The sequence below is a fragment of the Neovison vison genome, chromosome 5, assembly GCF_020171115.1.
Source record: "Neovison vison isolate M4711 chromosome 5, ASM_NN_V1, whole genome shotgun sequence".
Lineage (NCBI taxonomy): Eukaryota > Metazoa > Chordata > Mammalia > Carnivora > Mustelidae > Neogale > Neogale vison.
The window spans coordinates 165,189,713-165,208,381 of NC_058095.1; the positions used below are offsets into that span (position 1 = coordinate 165,189,713).

At 55.0% G+C, this 18,669-nt stretch overlaps 1 protein-coding gene across 5 annotated transcripts in view; it reads left to right on the plus strand.

The window, feature by feature from the left end:
• The window catches only part of ARHGEF7 (Rho guanine nucleotide exchange factor 7), a 119,658-nt gene that overhangs the window by 77,145 nt on the left and 23,844 nt on the right, over window positions 1-18,669 (plus strand). For 4 of the 5 annotated variants that reach the window (XM_044250126.1, XM_044250123.1, XM_044250125.1 and 1 more), the window contains 7 exons: window positions 6,151-6,245; window positions 6,451-6,546; window positions 8,909-9,031; window positions 13,229-13,367; window positions 14,099-14,158; window positions 14,827-14,973; window positions 16,865-16,951. In XM_044250126.1, the coding sequence (XP_044106061.1) occupies window positions 6,151-6,245; window positions 6,451-6,546; window positions 8,909-9,031; window positions 13,229-13,367; window positions 14,099-14,158; window positions 14,827-14,973; window positions 16,865-16,951 (747 nt within the window). Of the gene's footprint in view, window positions 1-6,150; window positions 6,246-6,450; window positions 6,574-8,879; window positions 9,032-13,228; window positions 13,368-14,098; window positions 14,159-14,826; window positions 14,974-16,864; window positions 16,952-18,669 lie in introns of those variants that run through there. The other variant, XM_044250127.1, reaches the window with a different exon arrangement.

Sequence of the window (18,669 nt, forward strand, 5' to 3'; positions counted from 1 at the left end):
CTGAGAGACAGAGCCGGCCTCTTCGTCCCCTGGGTCTCCTTCGTCCCCTTATGTATACTGCCCAGAGGCCCCATCTCCAGGGGCCACCACATTGGGGATTTCAGGATGCCCCAGACATACCCATTTTGGGAGGACACAAACGTTATCGACAGCACTCTGACGGTGTGGTTAAGCTTTCATAAAAATTTTGGTAGCAGCCGTTTACGTATCTGATGAGCAAAGGTTAAGAGAATCCCCGCTCTGATAGCGGGGGACATGTCAGTCCACAGTGCTGCTCGGAAGCGCTGGGTGTGGAATTCTGAGAACCGTCAAGCCCTGTGATGCAGTAATGCTAGAGGAATTAGCTTAAATGTGTTTAATGATGTTCGTGTAAAGCTGGTTTTAGTTTAGTTTTTTTTTTTTTTTTTTTTTAAGATTTTATTTAGTTGACAGAGATCACAAGTAGGCAGAGAAACAGGCAGGGAGGGAGGAGGAAGCAGGCTCCCTGCTGAGCAGAGAGCCTGATGTGGGGCTCCATCCCAGGACCCTGAGATCATGACCTGAGCCGAAGGCAGAGGCTTAACCCACGGAGCCACCCAGGCGCCCCACGTTTAGTTTGTTTTTTAAGGATTGATTTATTTTAGAGAATGAGAGCGGGAGAGGGGGGAGGGGCTGGGGGGCGGTGAGAGACGGTTCTAAGCAGATTCGCCCCCACCCCACCCTGAGTGCGGAGCTCAGTGTGGGCCTGGATCCCATGACCCCGAGGTCACGACCTGAGCTGAAACCGGGAGGCAGACATCTGACAGACGGAGCCACCGGTGCCCGCACAGTCGTGTTTCTGCGCGATTGTTGTCTCGGCCCGCTGGAGCGAGCGGAGTGTGCCGCAGCCGCAGCACGACCAAGAGCCAGTGGCACGCATGTCCGTAATTACTAAAAATGCACGTGAAACTTTAAAAAATACATAGAATACGTGTTTGTGTGCAGTAAGCAGAATATGAAATTCTGTGGGTCCTAGGATTTAGTGACGGAGAACTGTTGACACCGGAGGTAGAAGCGTGCGGGGCAGCCTGGCTTCTCGGGAGTGGCAGACTTCGCCACTTGCCCGTGCAAGCCGCAGTGGCTTTGGAGGGTGACTTTAGCGCCAGAGGCCAGACTGTTGGAGTCAGAAGCGGGCGTCAGACTTGAGAGCCGCTGTGGAAGAAGTCCCAGATAATGGAGATACGGAGTTGGCCGTTTTCCGTGACCAGTCCGGCCCCCACTGTTGTCTGTGTTCCAGCGGGGAAAGGGCGGTCGTCTGTGTCCTAGATCAGCGCACGGTCGGGAGGGCCCTTGCTTGGGCTGGCGGAGCTCGGGGGCACCGGCCCGCGAGTCGTGTCTGTGCCCTTCGGGACAGTGGGCGGGCCTGGGGGAGGCCCCCTCGCTGCCTGCACGGGCGCTTCCTTGACAGAGGAACTTGGTAATGCTGGCCTTGGCCGTGTTGTGTTGGCTTTAGGGAGCCTGGTGAGGTGCTCAGCCTTGAGGAGGTTTTCAGGGCTGTTAGGGAGAGCGTGGAGAAGAGCACTTGGGCCTTTGGCATCATGGAGGTCCTGTGCTGTTGGGTTTGCAAACAGGTGTCCCTGGGAGGGCTGCCGTCCGGGTGACAGGAAGTGTCTTTGCCACTTGCCTGAGCGAGGTGGCTTTTAGCAGTGGGAGCACGTGACCGCCCGTGTAGGACGTGGAGCCCCCTTTCCGGCAGAGCCGAGACGAGCCCCCAGAGAGGGAGCGCTCCGGAGACGGGTCCTCTAGGGCCTGCGGTGTTTCCTCAGTCATCGTTAGGGAGGTAGGGGTCTTCAGTATGTCCATCTGGGGAGACAGGGCCTCAGGCCTTACGCGGTCCGAGGCGCTGGCTCACTTTTCCGGTTCTCTGGAACGTTCCGCGGGCATCGTGCCGGTTTCTTCACGTACAGGAGCAGCAGGTAGGGACGACTCGCGTGCCGGGCTCTGAAAAGCGACGGTGGCTTTTGCCTCGGAAACGTTGCAGTCACGACAGGTCGCGGTGGCTGCTTCTAATAAACGTGCAGTGTCGGGGCGCATGTTTCTTAAGACGCTCTAGCAACTCGCTGGACCTTCACTGTATTCCAGAGAAGCCTCCTCTCTCTTTCCTCCTGGCTCCCTGCGTTGCCTGGGGTCTCTGCATCCTGGGCCCAGGGCAGACGGAGACGGAGACCACCAGCCCAGCATCTTGTGCTCCCACTGGCCGGCACTGACCCCGAGCCCTCGTTCTGTTGCTTCTCCTTTTCCCGTCGCTTCCTAAGATCAGCGTGCACCTCTGTGGCTTTTCAGCCCTTAACCTCATGATGCAGGAGTATTAGGGCCAGCGGCCACGGAGGGTGGGGTGGGGGGTCTGGGTTTGGGTGGGAAGGCTGCAGTGGGTGGTTTGTAAGATCTCTTCTACGTCAGGTCAGGGAGCTGACACTCTGGAGTGTCACAACCCTGTAAACTACCTCCCCCGCCCCCCCCCCCACGCCAGGGTCTTTTCCAGACAGACACACAGACACACAGACCTGTGCAGCCCCAGGCAGGGTGTGGCAGAGCCAGCAGGAGCGCCCAGCCCTGCCTGCTGAGGCTGGCTCCTCCGGTGACCTGCGTCGCAGGCGACCCGGAGCGTTGGGTGGAGCTGCTGCACTGTACACCTTCTGCACTGGGAGGAAATCTTTCCTAAGACCTTATGAATCCCCACGTTTGGAAATAGAGTAACGTGACCGTGACGTCTTTCAAGAGGCATGATAACGTTAAACTTTTACCCGGCCCGTCCCCCGTGTTGTGTTTTGAGAGTTGGTTGCTGAGGGAGGGAGCAAGCCCGCTCAGTCCCGCATTTGCAGTGAGCGGGCGGGGGCCGGGGAGGGGGCTGCTGGAGGGGGGTGCTGGCCTTAGGGCGGAGGGTGTGGAGCCAGGGGAAGGGGGATGTGGGATTGCCCCCCCCCCCCCCCCAAGCCCGGCCTGGTGGCTCCTTCCTCTCCTTTCCCCAGGGGCTCACATCCTGTCTTACAATCTGGTTTTTGAAAATGTGAGGACAGTTTAATAGACTGGGTTGGGAGGAAACGGGCAGCGGTGGTTTTTTTTCTTGCGTGGCAGGGCCCGATGAGGTGGGGGGTCCCTGCTGTCTGATTGGTTTCCATCTCAGCGACATGCCTAAGAGGAAACCAGGGTTATGTTGCTCTAAGTTGGTTTTAGGTTATGATCTTTCATGTTGATCAAATCTCTAAGAAAACGTTATGCTTGTTAGGTAGGTTAGTTACTTATTTTTAAAGGACCAGTGACCCGAAACCTGAAACCCACCCGAATTTGCGGTGAGCTTGGTGACGCCAGGGGCTCCTGGAATGGTGGTGATAGAGTGAGGTTCTGTGCCGGAGGTGATGAAGTCAGTGCTCCTTTGTTTCCCCTGCGTAGAGGCTGACAGTTCAGGGATTGTCTGTGTGGCCGGCCCCATGGCCTCCTCCTGTGTGGCCCCATTGTCTGACTGGCCCAGGCTCTCCACGCCTCATGCCTGAGGGCGAGCTAGACTCGCCGGCCTGCCGTCCCTCAGACTGCGGAGCGGGGCTGCTCTGTCCGCGGCCGGCCTGCGGCTGCTGGAGCTCCGGAGCCGGCTGCGGGGTCACATGGGGTCCTGCAGCAGCCAGAGCGTGCGGAAGTCCAGGAGGGGGAGACAGGTGCCCCTGCGCTGGGGGGAGGGGCGGGGCGAGGGCGGGGCGAGGGCGGCGTGTGGCCGTGTGGCCCTGTGGCCGTGTGGCCGGGGTGTTGGCGCAGGAGGGCTGGGCCGCGGCTCCGCGCTTACTTGGGGCGCGTCCGGGGCGGCTCGCGGACGTGAAGCAGCTGCGGTGCCTCCGCGCCGCGTTCTGGTGGAGGCTTTTTGTCACTGTTTCTGGTGCGTCTTAGGGAGGCTCTTGTGTCTGCTCGCTGTGCTTTACTGCTTTGATGGAGGGAGGGCCTTCTTACGGACTCACACTCATCCTAGTGAGGTCTTGTGCTTCCTTCCTCTCGTTTTACAGACGGCGCGTGGCTTCAGGCCCTCTGAAAGCAGCGCCGCTAAGGGTTCGTCGTATTTGTAGCCGGCGCGCGAAGTCAGTTTGCTTTCTGTTGGAACGTCGAACACTTGACATCTTCTGCATCGGTGGCAGATTTAATTTTTTTTTCGGTTCAAGAACCAGTCTCCTTGGCTTCATGTTACTTTTAAAGGATAATGTCTGCTTCAATAATTTTCTGACGCAGTGGCTGGTGTCACATTATGTTCTCTGTCCACCATTCCTTTGACATTTTTGTCCGGTGACCATTTCTTCGAAGGGAGACACTGTGCTCCTGGGACCAGCACCCAGATTTTCCCCCAGAGGAATGAGCTCTCTGAGCAGCCCTCCGGCCTCCGGCTCACTCCCCCACTCTCGCATGAATAGACCCATTCAGGGGAGAAACCAGAGCCCAGTGTCACAGTGAAAGCAACTGATTCTCTTCATCTTAGCTAGCATGTAAGTTATTTAATCAGGTTTGCACTTAGGAAGGACCGTGCTCTCCCCAGAGGACACACAAAACTGAGCGGATGAAGAACCCATGTTGAATGCATGTTACTGATGTGGAAATCTGAACTTAGATGAACGATTACTTTTTTTTTAATGTTTAGCATATATATTTTAATTATCAAGTTGGGGAGAAGACGGCGTTTGTGTTTATTCTGTGCGTGATTGAGGATGGTTGGTTCTGGAAGAGAAGTAGCACTTTGTAGTGCATTTTGTGGAGGCTCAGAAAACACACGGGATGTGATTTTCTCATTGAAGAAGGCGCTGCGCCTCTGACAGAGCAGGAAGGAAAAGGGGGTTGAGGAAGGGGTTTGCGTTCCTTACGTACATCCATACATCAGGTCCCCTGGGAGCTCGGGGTCCTGTACTCAGCCTGGCGGGCAGACAGGGGGCATCAGGCATGGGCTGTGTCCAGTTCACGTGCAGACACTACCATGGGCTCTGCTTCTCACTAGTGGTTTGATTTGAAGGATCCTTCCAGAGGGCAGGGCCGCGCAGAGAGGGTTAGAGGGATAGCTTCCTTGAGGATGAGAGCTGCCACCGGCCTTCGCATCTGGGCCCCGCCCGCTCACCCACAGGCCTTGGTGCCTCCCCTCCCTACTCTGGGAGGGGCCATTGCGGATGGAAAGGGTTTTTTTTTTTTTTTTTTTTTTTTTTACCTCAGCTGTTTTGCACTTGAAAAAAAAAAAAAAGAATATTTTATTTACCCATTTGAGAGAGAGAGACAGAGATCACAGCAGAGAGGGAGAAGCAGATTCCCCACCAAGCAGAGAGCCTGATGCGGGACTGGATCCCAGGGCCTTGAGATCATGACGTGAGCCTAAGGCCGAGGCGTCACCAACTGAGGCCCCCAGGCGCCCCATGTTTTGCACTTTTTATCTAACATAGGTATCAGGAAACATTTTAAGGTTGGTTTATCATTCTTTCTTTATAGTAGTGGCTACTTAAGGGCTTTATAGTGGTGGACTTTTAGTTTTCAATAAACCTGTGGGGCATGATTTGAGACCATCATTCTATGATGAAATTGATTTACATTTGCTAGGCTCAGTCTAAAGAGCAAACTTGATTTTGTGCGTTGAAATACACTTTGCATATGTCAAGATGCATGGATTTTAAAGGTATAGTTCAGTGAATTTTGGCAAGTGTATTTATTTGCAGTGACTGCTCAAATTACGGTGTGGAACATATCTGTCACCTAGAAATGTCGGCCCTCTCCCATTGTCACTCCTTCCCCACTTCTGCCTTCTGCCCTCAGCAGGTTAGTTCTGCCGGTTCTTGGACTTGACTGTGAGTGGGACTGGCGTGACACTCTTGTGAACGGCTGGCTGCTTCTGCAGGGCCCCGTGTTGGAGACCGGTCCGTGTGTGTGTGCTTCTGTGAGTTGAGCACCTCTGATGATGGGATTTATCGCAGGCTCGTTCTGCGTGTCCTCGTCCCACGTGCCTGGCAGTGAGAGGACGTCAGTCGTGCAGCTGCGGGAAGACTCTGTACTGCGGGTTTTCGTCGTTAATGGTCACGGCGAGGGGCAGTAAGCGCATCGGTATTCCGTCAAAGCAATGTGTGAGTCTGGACAGGGATGCACTGAATCTTACCGGCCAGTAATGGTTTTGTTCGTTTGTCGTAGGTGCTACAGAACATTTTGGAAACAGAAAATGAATATTCTAAAGAGCTTCAGACTGTGCTTTCAGCCTATCTACGGCCTCTGCAGACCAGTGAGAAGTAAGTCGGACGGTCCGTTGCACTAACCAACGTAGTCGACACCGAGGCTCACCTCGGAGAACAGAGGATGAAATGCTGGTATAAGCGGGTGAACCGGCTTGTTTGAGATGCAGGGATTTTTAGTCGGTGGGGCCTCACCTGGGCATTGGGAAGGGAGAGGAGAGTGAAAGGGTACGTACTTTTACTGTTATTTTCTTGGTTTTAGGTTAAGTTCAGCAAACACTTCGCATTTAATGGGAAATCTGGAAGAAATATGTTCTTTCCAGCAAATGCTTGTTCAGTCTTTAGAAGAATGCACCAAGTAAGTAAGATGCTAAACATTTACAAAGTTCAGGTTATTACAACTGGTATTTAAAGATTCAGGTAATTTTAGAAATTGCATTTCTAATGATGGAAACTGTTACTTTGACTCTTTCTGGTGTATCAACTTTTGTAGTATGAATTGTTTTTGACTGTCTAGAGTTTATAGTAGGCTCCTGCTGACTGTAGAGAAAGGAGAGAGATGGGCCAGCAGCAGGAATTTTTGAGGTGTTGGGTGGGCGGGGGACGTCGGGAAGGAGGAGCTGCGCATGCGGGCTGCTCCTGCTCACGTTCCTGGCCCTCGGGAGGCGGAGGGGGCGTAAAGCACTCCCTCTGTAACATGCTGTGGCGATCACCGTGCTGGGTTTTGCCTTTTCCATGATATTTTTTGTGGGAAGTGGGGAGGCATGTTCTGAGTGACTGGCCGTCGGATTGACTTTTTTCCCGTGTGACTGTTTTGTTCTTGGTTGACATCAGACACGTGGATGGGTGTGGACTAAGTGCCCGCTGGGTGTTGGACAGCTTGCGGTTAAATGCGCATGAACACACTTTCTAGGCTCTAGGTCTCCAGGGGATACTTGGTGTCGATTACCTGTGACTTGAGAGAGGAAGGGGTCCTTCGTACTTTTAAATTCTATTTCTGTGTCCACGGGATCAGGAAACTTTTTCTCCCAGAATCTGGCTTGTGTCTGGTTTCTCCTTCCTGTAGTGTTTTGTCTTTCTCCATCTTAAGTGGTGAGGGGTGTTCTGCCCTCCGTGTCCCAGGCTGACCGTTGGCCTCGCTCCAAGTAGGTTCCAGGTTTCCTCCAGGCACTTGATCCTGGAAGGTGTGGCAGGAAAGCTGAAGGACATGGGAAGTGCTGGCTTTCAAACAGAAACTCCCATCACGTTTCCTTTGGTAGCATTTTTGGTTTGTATAAAGTGGCATTAATTACTGGCACGAAGAGTAGTTTGAGAATAGGTTTGCCTTCCTTTTGATATACAGGGGTCATTTGCCAGCAATGTGGGGCCTTTGTGAGAGGCCAGCCTCTGTGTGTTTGCCCTTGCTTTTCCCACTGGCTGTGGACAAGGTGGACTAAAGACATTAACATTTGTGTAGAGTGTTTGCAGCACCTCTTTTGGGCCTTCCTCTGTACTGCAGGTGTGTGGATCTGAACCCTAAAATTCAGGGAGGTCACGTAGTGGCGAGAGTCCAATGTCTTGTCAGCCTTCAGGCTTTGCGTCCTCCTGGACCTCTGTGTGACCGAGGTAGTGTTTCGGTCACGTTCCTCAAGGGCCTGGTGCATTGGTGTTAGCCGTTGGATTTTCCATGGTGGAACGGAGGGTTTGAGATTAGCTTTCCTCATCAAACAGGCTTTGATCATGAATATTCTGAAAGTTTGCAGAGATTGGTACAGAACTCAGGTGCATAGTCCTAGAATTCTACCCCCCCGCCCCCACGTCCCAGCAGCTCGGGTTGAACCAAACTGTGTCATTTGCTCTTGGAGCTTAGCTGCCCTCCGTGGCATAGCCTTGGCCCCCCTTGGCCCCAGAGCAGAGAGAATTGCATCCTTTCCCCTCCAAGTGCCAGGCTTCTCCAGAGTCTTCCCCTCTGGCCCTCTGCTGCCTTCAGACAGTTGGTTTTATCTTTTGTCCAGAGTTTGTGTACCTGCAGGGGGTCCGTTTGATAGGAATAAGGTGGCTGTGACCCGAAGGGGGCCTCCGCCGTGTTGGAAGCCAGCTGCGGGCCCCGCCTCCCAGTCAGCACCACGCGGCGTCGGGCTGGTCCGCTTCCACGGTTGCTGCCGGTCCTCTCCCTCTCTGTTTTGCTCTTGTGAGTTTTTGCCCGTTTGAGGCTCAGCAGCTGTCATAGCCTAGATTTGAGATGGGGGGAGGGTGTCTGTGGGTGGGCTCGGTCTCCAGCTTTCCCCTAAACGGAAGGAGGGCTGTGGTGTTTCTGTGGTGTTCTTGTGGTGTGTGTGTGTGTGCCCGTCCCCGTGCTACCTCAGTAGCAAACCTCGCCGGCCAAGGGATTCTCTGATTCCCCTTTCATACAAAACTGAAGGGTTCGTAACCTCTCGTCCTCCCCTGCCCAAAGCCTTGATTTGGGGGGTCTGTAGCTGTGCATAGGTGGCCACGGCGGCTGGGTGCAGGCGGAAAGGGAGGGGTCAGTTTGTCACTCGGTACAGAGGATCTTTCCGGGCTGGGCTTCTGTCTGCTTGGTGGCTGGGGTGAGCCCACGTCCTGGGATTTTGTGTGTTTTGTTTTCGTAGAGGTGGCACGCAAGGAGGTCTTCCTCTCTCTGGTTTTCTGTATTCATTACCCGGCAGTTTCCCTTGTGTCCGTGAAATTTAGGATGTCTCCCTTGTGTCGCATGTCCGCAGGCTACCGGAAGCTCAGCAGCGGGTCGGAGGGTGCTTTTTAAATCTGATGCCGCAAATGAAAACCTTGTACCTTGCATATTGTGCCAACCACCCATCTGCAGTGAACGTCCTCACGGAGCACAGGTACGCGCCCTCAGACCCCCTCCCCTGAGGGCAAAGGCCCTCGGGGTGCCCCCACATCTGCTCATTTTGGCCACGTGTTACATGACACTGTGCCGATACCCACTTGTCTGTTCAACAGTCACGCTGTTTTTAGTTTCCTCTTGAGCTGAGGGCCCGGGAAGCGCTGGTAAGGGGTCTCTGAGGTGCTGAGTAGCGTTTTTGGAGCAGGAAAAGGGTGTTTTTTGAAGTCTTCCTTTAGCTTGGAGCCCTTGGGACAGTGGGTTGGAGGAGCCGTTAGGATTCTGGAATGTAGCTGCGAGCTAACCCCAGGCTGCCGCATCCTGTTTCTTAGAACTGAGGCAAGCACGGGTTTGGAATTAGATTTGCCCTAAGAGAGTAAGGTCCTGTTAAAACCAGGGCTGGGTGTTACAGGTAAAAGTTAAGTCGGAGATAATTAGCTTCAGCTTTTCAACCTGAAACAGAGCTAAAAGAAGTGAAACAGCGCACGTCGGCTCGGTGAGACCCCGCGAGGCCAAAGGAGACGGAGGAGGCGGCAGAGCGGCTGCGGGGGGGGGGGGGGCGCGCCCGGGGCTGCTGGGGGGAGTGCGGGCGCCCGGCTTCCACTTCTGAGAGAGGCACCGAGTTTTCCTGGTGTGCTAGAGAGATTTTCACGGTTACTCTTGAAAAGAGCCATTTAAAAATTTTTTAAACTGTAAATGAAAAATTGTTTCAGTAGCATTAAGGATAAGTTAGAGTTAAATATTTAAATATTTCAACTTAAAAACGCTTGTCGACAAGCATGCTTGGGCTGTTGGTAAATGGAGCCGGGCCTCAGGGGTAGCATCCCCGCGGGCGCAGCGGGCGGGGGCTGTGGAGCCAGGGCCTCAGCTCACCTTGACCTGGTTGGAGCCCCAGCTGTGCCCTCCGCTGGTGAGCCTTGGGCAAGTCCTCTTGCTTCTCCGCCTGTTGTCCCTTCTCTGGAAGTGCCGCTGGTGGGGTTACTGTAAAGCATCAAGCAAAAGGTGCGGGAGAGCGGAACTGAGTGGGCAGGTGCCGCGGCCTCCCTGCTGCTTGTGGTCCTCTCCGCGCCCGTCCCCCCGGAGAGCCTGTGCTCCCACTGTGGCTCCGTGTGCTGAAAAGGAAGGAAAGCTCCTCCAGTCCTGAAATGAGGCAGCGGCCTGGGGCGGGTGACAGAAGGAAAGGGAGGTCAGGGTATACGGTGTCCAAAGAACCCCGCCCCCGCTCCCCTAAAGTCTTCCTCCCTGCCTGTGGGAGGGCGGCCGTGTTCCCACATGCCTGCCTTTTGTGCTCTGCCATGGCCTCTGGGGCATTAGAATTTCCACAGAAGCTGAATGCAAGGATTACATTTGCGTTTCTGAGAATTCACAGGAATTACTGGCATGGCAATAGGGGAGACAAGCAGGAAGCAAATAGGATGACTGTCCTTGAACACTTTTGTTCTTCCTTTTTGGGGGCTGGGGTTTGATCCTCTAGGGTCTGGCTGGAAGTCTAGAGAGGGTGGGGTGGGCTCTTTTGGGGCCTGATTCTAGAGAGGTATTTTTTCCCCCGAGGAAGTGACATCTGTCCTGAAGGTGGCATTTAAAGGGATTTAGATTGTTTACAAAGGTGTTCAGACTCCGAAGGGAAACGCTTGGGAGTGCGTGATGTTTATCCCTTCTTCTCTGCTATTACGGCAATGACTGTTTGTGTCCTAGCTGGAACCTAGGTGCAGCATTTCCCCAAAATAACAGGGAAGGCATACGGACAATTGTGAGTGGGGAACCTGTGCCGCCTCCCCGTGGCATGTCTGCGGGACGGGAGGGTCCCGGTCCTGCTCTGGCTGGGGGAGCCGGGAGAGTGGCCGCTGCTCGGGCTGACAGCATGCGCTGCCTGTGCGGCCTCCTGAGGTCTCCGGGCAGCGAGAGGCCCCGCCCTGCCCCCCGGGCAGACCCTGCTTCCCAGGCGTGAGTTGGTGAATTGAGACAGCGTTGTGTTTGGCTGGGACCTTTTCTTCGTTTTACCACGTTTTTTTTTTGTTTTTTTTTTTAAAGATTTTATTTATTTATTTGACAGAGAGAAATCACAAGTAGATTTAGAGGCAGGCAGAGAGAGAGAGAGGGAAGCAGGCTCCCTGCTGAGCAGAGAGCCCGATGCGGGACCCGATCCCAGGACCCTGAGATCATGACCTGAGCCGAAGGCAGCGGCTTAACCCACTGAGCCACCCAGGCGTTTTACCACGTTTTATTCTGGCCTCTTCACCTGTCACCTCTTCCCTGCTTCCCTGCATTTGTTGGGGTTTTTAAAGCTGCCCCACTTATGGATTGATTAACCTATTTTTATGCTTGAATATGCTTTTTAAGGATTGATTCAGGTGTACTGATTAGAAGTTGTAAAGGCTTTATTTGCAATTGTGTGATTGCTCATGCGGTTGAAATTCTGGGTGTGAATCTTGGGAACGCAGAGACAGGGCCGTGGGTTGTGTAGAATCAGAGCTGAGAGGTTCCTTTTGCATTTTCATGACAGGAGACCTAGGTTTGTGGCTGCCTATTTTGAATAAGTGATGTGTTTCATCACTTAGTCTGTGAAATGAGGGTTTTTCCCCAGCACTGGAACTGTTGCTTTCTGCTTGGCATACACGGGGGTGTTCTCTAGGACCATCCTGTTGTTGGAGTCTCCAGTGTCCGTTCATAACTGCTGCGGAGGTCTGCCGCACAAGGTTGCTAGCATCAGGAGGAAGGAAGCTGAAAGAGCCCTTGTTCCGTCAAAATAGCCGTAAGCAGCTCTTTTGTTTTGCGCTAAATTTAAAAAACTAAAAAGAAAAATGATCTATAAAAACTTAACTGTGTACATGTTCTGGCGTTCTGGGATCATGGATGTTAAAAGAAGTGAAGTCAAACCAGTTTCACGATGACCGATTCCTTTGCTTTCAACCTGGAATGTGCAACCTTTTATGTCCAGGTGGGTTTAGCTCCGTGAACAGCTTTCCCCGTGGATGTGCAGGATCCGTCGCGGCTGGGTTAGAGGCTGCTTGTGCCAGCCCCGATTCTTGTCCTCATGTTTCCACGGGGAGTCCTGTTAGTTGAACTGGAGGAAGTGGCCGTGCCCAGTAGTTCTGAACTGGCCGCCTCAAAGCGCGTCCGTGTTCACCAGGAGCCCTGGCGTGGCCGATGCTCCCGAGCGGCTCGGGCGGTGGGCGGGTGTCGTTGGGTTGGGGGTGAGGGGTCAGAGGAGGTGAGGCAGTGGCTGGGGGCCCCGAGGTCAGAGCAGGTCACCTGCACTGACGACCGGTGTGCCCAGTGGTTCTTCAGGGTTTCCATGCTTTTTGGCTTCACTTGGTGTTCCTCCCGGTAGGGGACATGGGGGCTCAGAGGTCAGGGTGGTGACCTGAGCTGCTGTGTCCTCCCCCCAGCCTGTCTGTCCCTCACGTCGCCGTGCCTGGAGTGATGCAAGGGCGACGGTGGGGAGCATAGGGGTGCGGTTGAGGGCAGAGCCCGGTCCCCAGCGTGAGTCCTGATGGGTCTGTCGCCGACCCAGCTCGATGCGCACGGCCGCACTCACTGGCCTGCTCGGGTCTTCCCAGACGCTCCGCTGTGGGACTGAGACTCGGGGCGGACCTGGTGCGGTGCTCGGGGAGTCACATGAGACACAGGACCGCGGAAAATGCGCAGGTGTGGCTTCCAGCGTCTTTAATTTCTGACTGCGCGCTCCGTGTCCTCGTCGGCAGACGCGAGGCTGGGAGAGGGACGGTGGGACGGTGCTGTTGACGCCGTGAAGCCTCAGCTGTGCCGTGTCAGCCGCGTTCCTCACGGAGCGCTCCCGCGGCTGTGGGGCCGGGGGTGCCCTGCCGCAGGTCACGGTAGCGGGGAAGCAGCCTTTACCTTGTGCGTGTGTGTGTTTCAAGCCACCTCGAGGTGCCGGAGAGTCGCCGTCTGTTCTAGCTTGGCGGGCGCTTGCTGCGAGCCGGCCGCTCCTTTGAGAACTAGGCGCGCCCCGCGGCGGGGGCCGGCGGTCGGGGTCGCGCGGCTGCTCCTGCGCCTCCCCGGGCGGGCGCGCCCCCGAGATGGGCCAGCGCGGCCCGCACCTGTGGGGCTCCCCGTGTCCAGCGTTCCAGGGCCCCTGTTCCGTGTCACGACCCAGGGCTGCTGGCGGGGAGGGCGGCCCCCGCTCGGGCGCGCGCACTCACCGCCGTCTGCTCTCTCCCCGCGGCGCGGCGGCCAGCGAGCAGCTGGGCGAGTTCATGGAGAGCAGAGGCGCCAGCAGCCCCGGGATCCTGGTGCTCACCACCGGCCTCAGCAGACCCTTCATGCGCCTGGACAAGTACCCCACGCTGCTCAAGGAGCTGGAGAGACACATGGAGGTACGGGGCGCCTGCCGCTCGGAAGCCGAGCCCGTCGGGGACCCTCGGTCCACTTCAGAGGCTGCAACCGGCCAGAGTGCTTGGCGGGGTTTTGACCTAATGGATTTTCAAAAACGATTTTGTGAAATACTAAGTTTTCTCCTTTCCCCAGCTCCATATAAAACATGTCCTTCCTGTCCTCTGTCACCCACGGCTGCTGTTAGGGAAACCTTCCAAAACTAGAGAACGCAGTCTCTAGTCTGCGAGGCATTGAGGTGCCGCGTTAGGGACGCTTAGCCGTAAGTCGTCGGGGCGACGTTTGCACAGGAGTGACAGAAGAGAGCCCAGCACCTCCTGACGCAGGCTTGTCTGTGGCGGAGTGCTGGGCTGTAGGCCTGGTGGGGCCTTGTGTGCAGGTCGCTGTCTGTAGGAGGGCTGCGAGCTTCCCCTGCGAAGGCCGGGCCCTGTGGCCTCTGCCCCGCCGCCCACCTCTGCTCTCCGGCGCCCGAGCAGAGGCTCCGTGGGAGGCTGGTTGCGGGGGCGGGTGCAGACTCCTGCCGTGGGCTTTTCTGAGCTGTTGTTTCCCCAGAGCCCGGCGGCTCCCTGAGAACAAGAATGGCGCTTTAATGAGAAAAATCAGATCTGTTGTCGGTTGAAAAGCATTGGGAAAGTTTCAAGCTAGTCTGTAGAGTGCCTTTTGAAGAAAAAAGACTGTACATTATGAAAGCTAATAATATTTCTTCTATTCAAAGGATTATCATCCAGACAGACAGGACATTCAGAAATCCATGACTGCCTTCAAAACTCTCTCGGTGAGTGATTTAGCTAAATAGTAGGGCTTTTCCTCCCAGGCATTATTACGACAAGGGAATGTAGAAAAATGTTTGTTACCTCAAAAAGCGTGATGATAGAAGAAACTGAGAGTTAGAATTTGGGTGTATTGAAATAGAAATGAACGTGCTAGTTTGTTTACTGTGGTGGTAATCCCACATGCTTTACTGGGCTAAGGACACCAAGAAAATTACAAGTAGTTGAACCTTTAAAAAGCTACCACATGTTTGATGCTATGGTTGCTGTAAAGGTCCTTTTCTACGGACTGTGTCTTCAGGAGGACGAGTGGAGGCCTGCCCTGTCCCTGGGCTGTCACATACCCGGTGTTTCCGGAATGTGTCTGACTTACAGCACTTGTTTTTGGTCCCTTGCTTAGTCTTTGTGCCAGCAGAGACCAGTAAAACCAGAAAATACGTCCTTGCCCAGTCTGCGTTTTTTTCCCTAAGAGTAGCGAGATCTGCTGTATCATTCTCAAATAACGCTGGAGTCCAGAGCTGCCGCGGGTGCTGCCGCTCTCACTTCCGTGCTTGTGAGGAACACGGATCCTCGCTCAGTGGATTATTGTCTGAAGAAGGGACAGAGCAGTATGGCCAACACTGCAGGTTCTGGAGGCTTCTGTGTCTTCTAACGCTGGTGTTCTGTGTCTCAGGCCCAGTGTCAGGAAGTGCGGAAAAGGAAGGAACTGGAGCTGCAGATTCTGACGGAGGCCATCCGGAGCTGGGAGGGGGACGACATTACGACCCTGGGCAGCGTTGTGTACATGTCCCAGGTCGTGGTCCAGTGCGCCGGGAGTGAGGTACGCGGGGCCCGAGCCCCTCTGCAGAGCGTGTGGGAGCAGAATGGAGTGGAGGGACAGGGTGGCTGCTGCACTGGCAGTGGTCCTGTCCTGTCCCCCTCTCCGGACTGGCTTTCCTGAAACACCTTAAGATGTCTTCGGAAGAAATGGAGTTGGGAGCTGAACATGATTTGTATTCAGTGTAACGTGTTCTGTAAATGCTTTCTCCGATTCCTCAGGGAGTCAAGAACGTAAATACCTTAGAATGTTCCGCCCTTGTCACGGGATTAGAGCTTACGAAGGACGGTCATTATAATAGAATTCCTGTATCCTCATTTGTTGTCCCCCTTCTGTCCTTCTGTGACGTAGAAGTGGCTTCGGCTCGGCCAGTGGGGCTCGGCTCCTAGCGGGCCACTTGAGCAGCGTAGGTCATCCAGGATGAGTGGTGGCCGGCCTCTGTCCCCTGAAGGGTGGCCTCCACATAGGACTGGTGTCGCCGCAGAGCAGGGTGTGTGTCCCCGCCTGCCCCGGCCTTCCTGCCGCCGCGATGATTCTAGGAAGCCTGACTCTGATGGTGGACATCGTTCAGCCTGTTAGGTCCTCTCTCCTGCCTGGCCGTTGTGGAAGTCCATTACCTGGTGGGTTTGGTTTAAGCGAGAGATGAGCATAGCCTCTTGTCTGATCCCCGAGGGAACCCGTGGATGGTGTCCCTGTGCCTGAGTTCCCTTCACCCGCTCACCTGTCTCTTCCTGAGGAGTGGAGGAGTTTTGTCCTGCCTTTGTGTGTGTCAGAAGGAAACAAACCAAGAACAGTAATTAATAGGATCAAGATATGCTAATGACCCATTTGCAAACTTGAAACTCTTAGGATAGTAAGAAAACCCCAACTCATGTCAGTTTGGGGACTGTGGGAAATTGTGATTTCCTAATTGACATGGACTTAAAAGACCCCACATCTTCCTGAAACAGTCTTTTAATCATGCACTTTGAAACGTTGGGAAATGTTACGTTAGTTTGTAAGCAGTGTTTTCTCTACCACGTGAGATCTCCGACGCGTGAATAGGTGTGCCCGGACAGTGGGTGCGGGTCGGGACTGGGAAGATGGCAGCAGGTCGGACGGGTTTCTCGATGGCCGGGCCTCGCGGGGCCCAAGCTCTGAAGGGTCCTGCCATGTGCCCACCTCTGCGCACGGCGTGCAGTCCTGTTGTCACACAAGTCTGAGATGCGCAGCCTGTTTTCAAGGCCTGTGGCTGGCACAGGAGGACTGCGGAGGACCCTGTTTCCGGACCTGGCAGCATTGGCCGTGGAAATGCTGGGAAGGGCCGTCTGCGCGCTTTACGTTCCCAAGAACCTGTCCTGTCCTTGTCTCTCTGGGGTTTTGTTTTGTTTTGTTTTGTTTTGTTTTTAAACCTTTTTGAAGCAAGTGGTTTTTAATAGAAATGCTCTTAAGTCTTTCATGTAAAGTAGGTAGGGTTTGTAGCATGGATGAAAACAACACTGAATGGTTTATTGGGCTTTAAGGGAAGTGCCAGGAATTATTAATAGAACAGAGTCCATTCCAACATTTTATTCTGTCCTCCTTTGGCTTGAAAGGTCTCATGTTCTCCACCACGACCCCCAACTTTGAGTTCTTTGTTTTTTCTCAGACCTAACAAACACTTTTAGACTAACTTAAAAGAGTTAATGGCAGAGCTGAATTCCTTAACCAATTTTTTTTTTTTAAAAGATGCTGCGGTGGCTATTTGCAAGTCTAAGACTTTGTCATAATTTTGTTTCCATTTATTTTAGCTGATAGAATTGGTAGAAACAAGGAAATACGTTCCTGTTTCATAAGATCTAATGTAGACAACTTGTTCTCACATTTGTATGTTTTGAAAAAAAAATAATTTGCGTTTCTTTGTTCTTTACATTAGGAAAAGAATGAGAGATACCTTCTGCTCTTCCCAAATATTTTGCTAATGTTGTCTGCCAGTCCTAGGATGAGTGGTTTTATCTATCAGGTAAAATACATTCTAAGTTTATATTCTGTTGTTCACTGTGGATCTGAGAGTCTGTTCTGGGCGCGGTTGGGATTTTCGGGTGAAGCAGTGTGCGTGCGTGCCTGCGTTGTATCTGTGCTGCTGTAGGTACAGTGTTCCTCGTACATGTGGATGCTGGCTGTATGTCTGTGCGACTGTGCAGACAGAGTCCCGCGTTACTCTAAGCACAGCAGGAGGAGACCACCCGGCATTTGAGGGCTGCCCACCAGCTGTGTCACCGTCTGGAGCCCTGTCTCGGAGGTGCCACCTTCCTGGCCACCGTGGTGCTGCGGACGGTGGCGGTGGACCGGGCCCGTGGGAGGGTGCGGGAGGGTGCGGGCCGGGAGGTCCCAGAAGCCGCGAGTGCTGCAGGAGCCTGGCCGAGGGCCGCTGCTGTGAGGAGCCGCGAGTGATCCCAGGCCGCTCACGTGTAGTCGTCCTGACTCTCGAGAAGGCTGAGCCTGGAAGAGGAAAATGCAGGGTGCAGGGGGAGAGGTTTTGTTTGTCTGCAGACATTGAAATGGGACGTTCCTTAGCTAGTTTCTGTCCCGTAGCTGCTTCAGGCTTCACGGCCTTTGTCCCGCGTGGTTGGTTATGGAAGGGCAGGTCCTCCCGTCGGCATTCCCGGGTCCTGCTCTGCAGCCGCCGTCCCGAGTTGGTTCAGAGTATATTCTCTGTCCGGGACACGAACGTGGGGGGGCCCCGGGCCAGAGGCACCCGTGGCATGTCTGTGCCCCCACAGCAAGCTTAGCCACCCAGAGAAGAGTGCTTGCCCCCCACTTACTCCGGAAGAAGCACTTTGAGGTGGATGAAGCTGGGGTGTGCTGGTGCCGCCTCGGTTGTGGGCGCGCTGCCGAGCCGGTGTCTGGGGCCCAGGCGGCACCTGCCCAGGATCCCCAGACTGGCGCTCCACCTTGTTAGGCGTCCCCAGTAAACAGGAGGCCGAGTCCTTCCTGCCGGCGTGCTCTGGCTTCTGTCTTGTACCCCAAGAGGCTGAGGACGGGCCCGGCTCGGCCCCGAGGGAGCAGAGGTTGCTGTTTGGGGCGGGCTCAGGCCCCTGGCGATGAGGCCAGTGTCCACGCCGCGTTTGCCCTGGCTGTTGGCGTTGATGTGCCCCTGGAGGCTTCCTGGCCCTGGTGGGGCCCCACTTTCCTGTTCTGTGCAGGGGGTCTTGGGAGGGGGTCCGAGTGCTGTGGCGCATGCCATGTGTCCCAGTGGAACCCATTTCTGGCTCTGAGGGACGGAGAACGTGCCGTCACCATGCGGGACCGCTGCCCTCGTCTTCCGCAGCGCTTCTCAGAGCTGTCTTCGCGCTTCTCTGTGCCTCGCACGGCGGTGCTCACGTCGCTCCGACCGTGGCGACGCCAAGCCCGGTCCAGTGTGCCGGCCGGTGAGCTCCCGGACAGGCTCTGTGCCTGCGTGGGAGGGCGGGGGCGCCACGCGCTGCAGGGGGCCTGGCAGGTCGGGAGCGCCCCACGGGCCATGGCACTGTCTCTGGCCCCTCTGGGGCCCCCTGCCTTGCTGAGAGCGGCTGCTTGGGGAGCCGCAGAGTGTCGTCCCCCCACCCCCCGCAGCCCCCCGAGAAAGCACCAACGTGCTTCTCCTTAAGCCTCGGCCACCGGGTGCCGTGGGAGTACGTTATGTATTCGGCCTGGGCCGTTATCGACGCTTCGTGTGCAGCCTGTGCCCCTGAGGTCTGT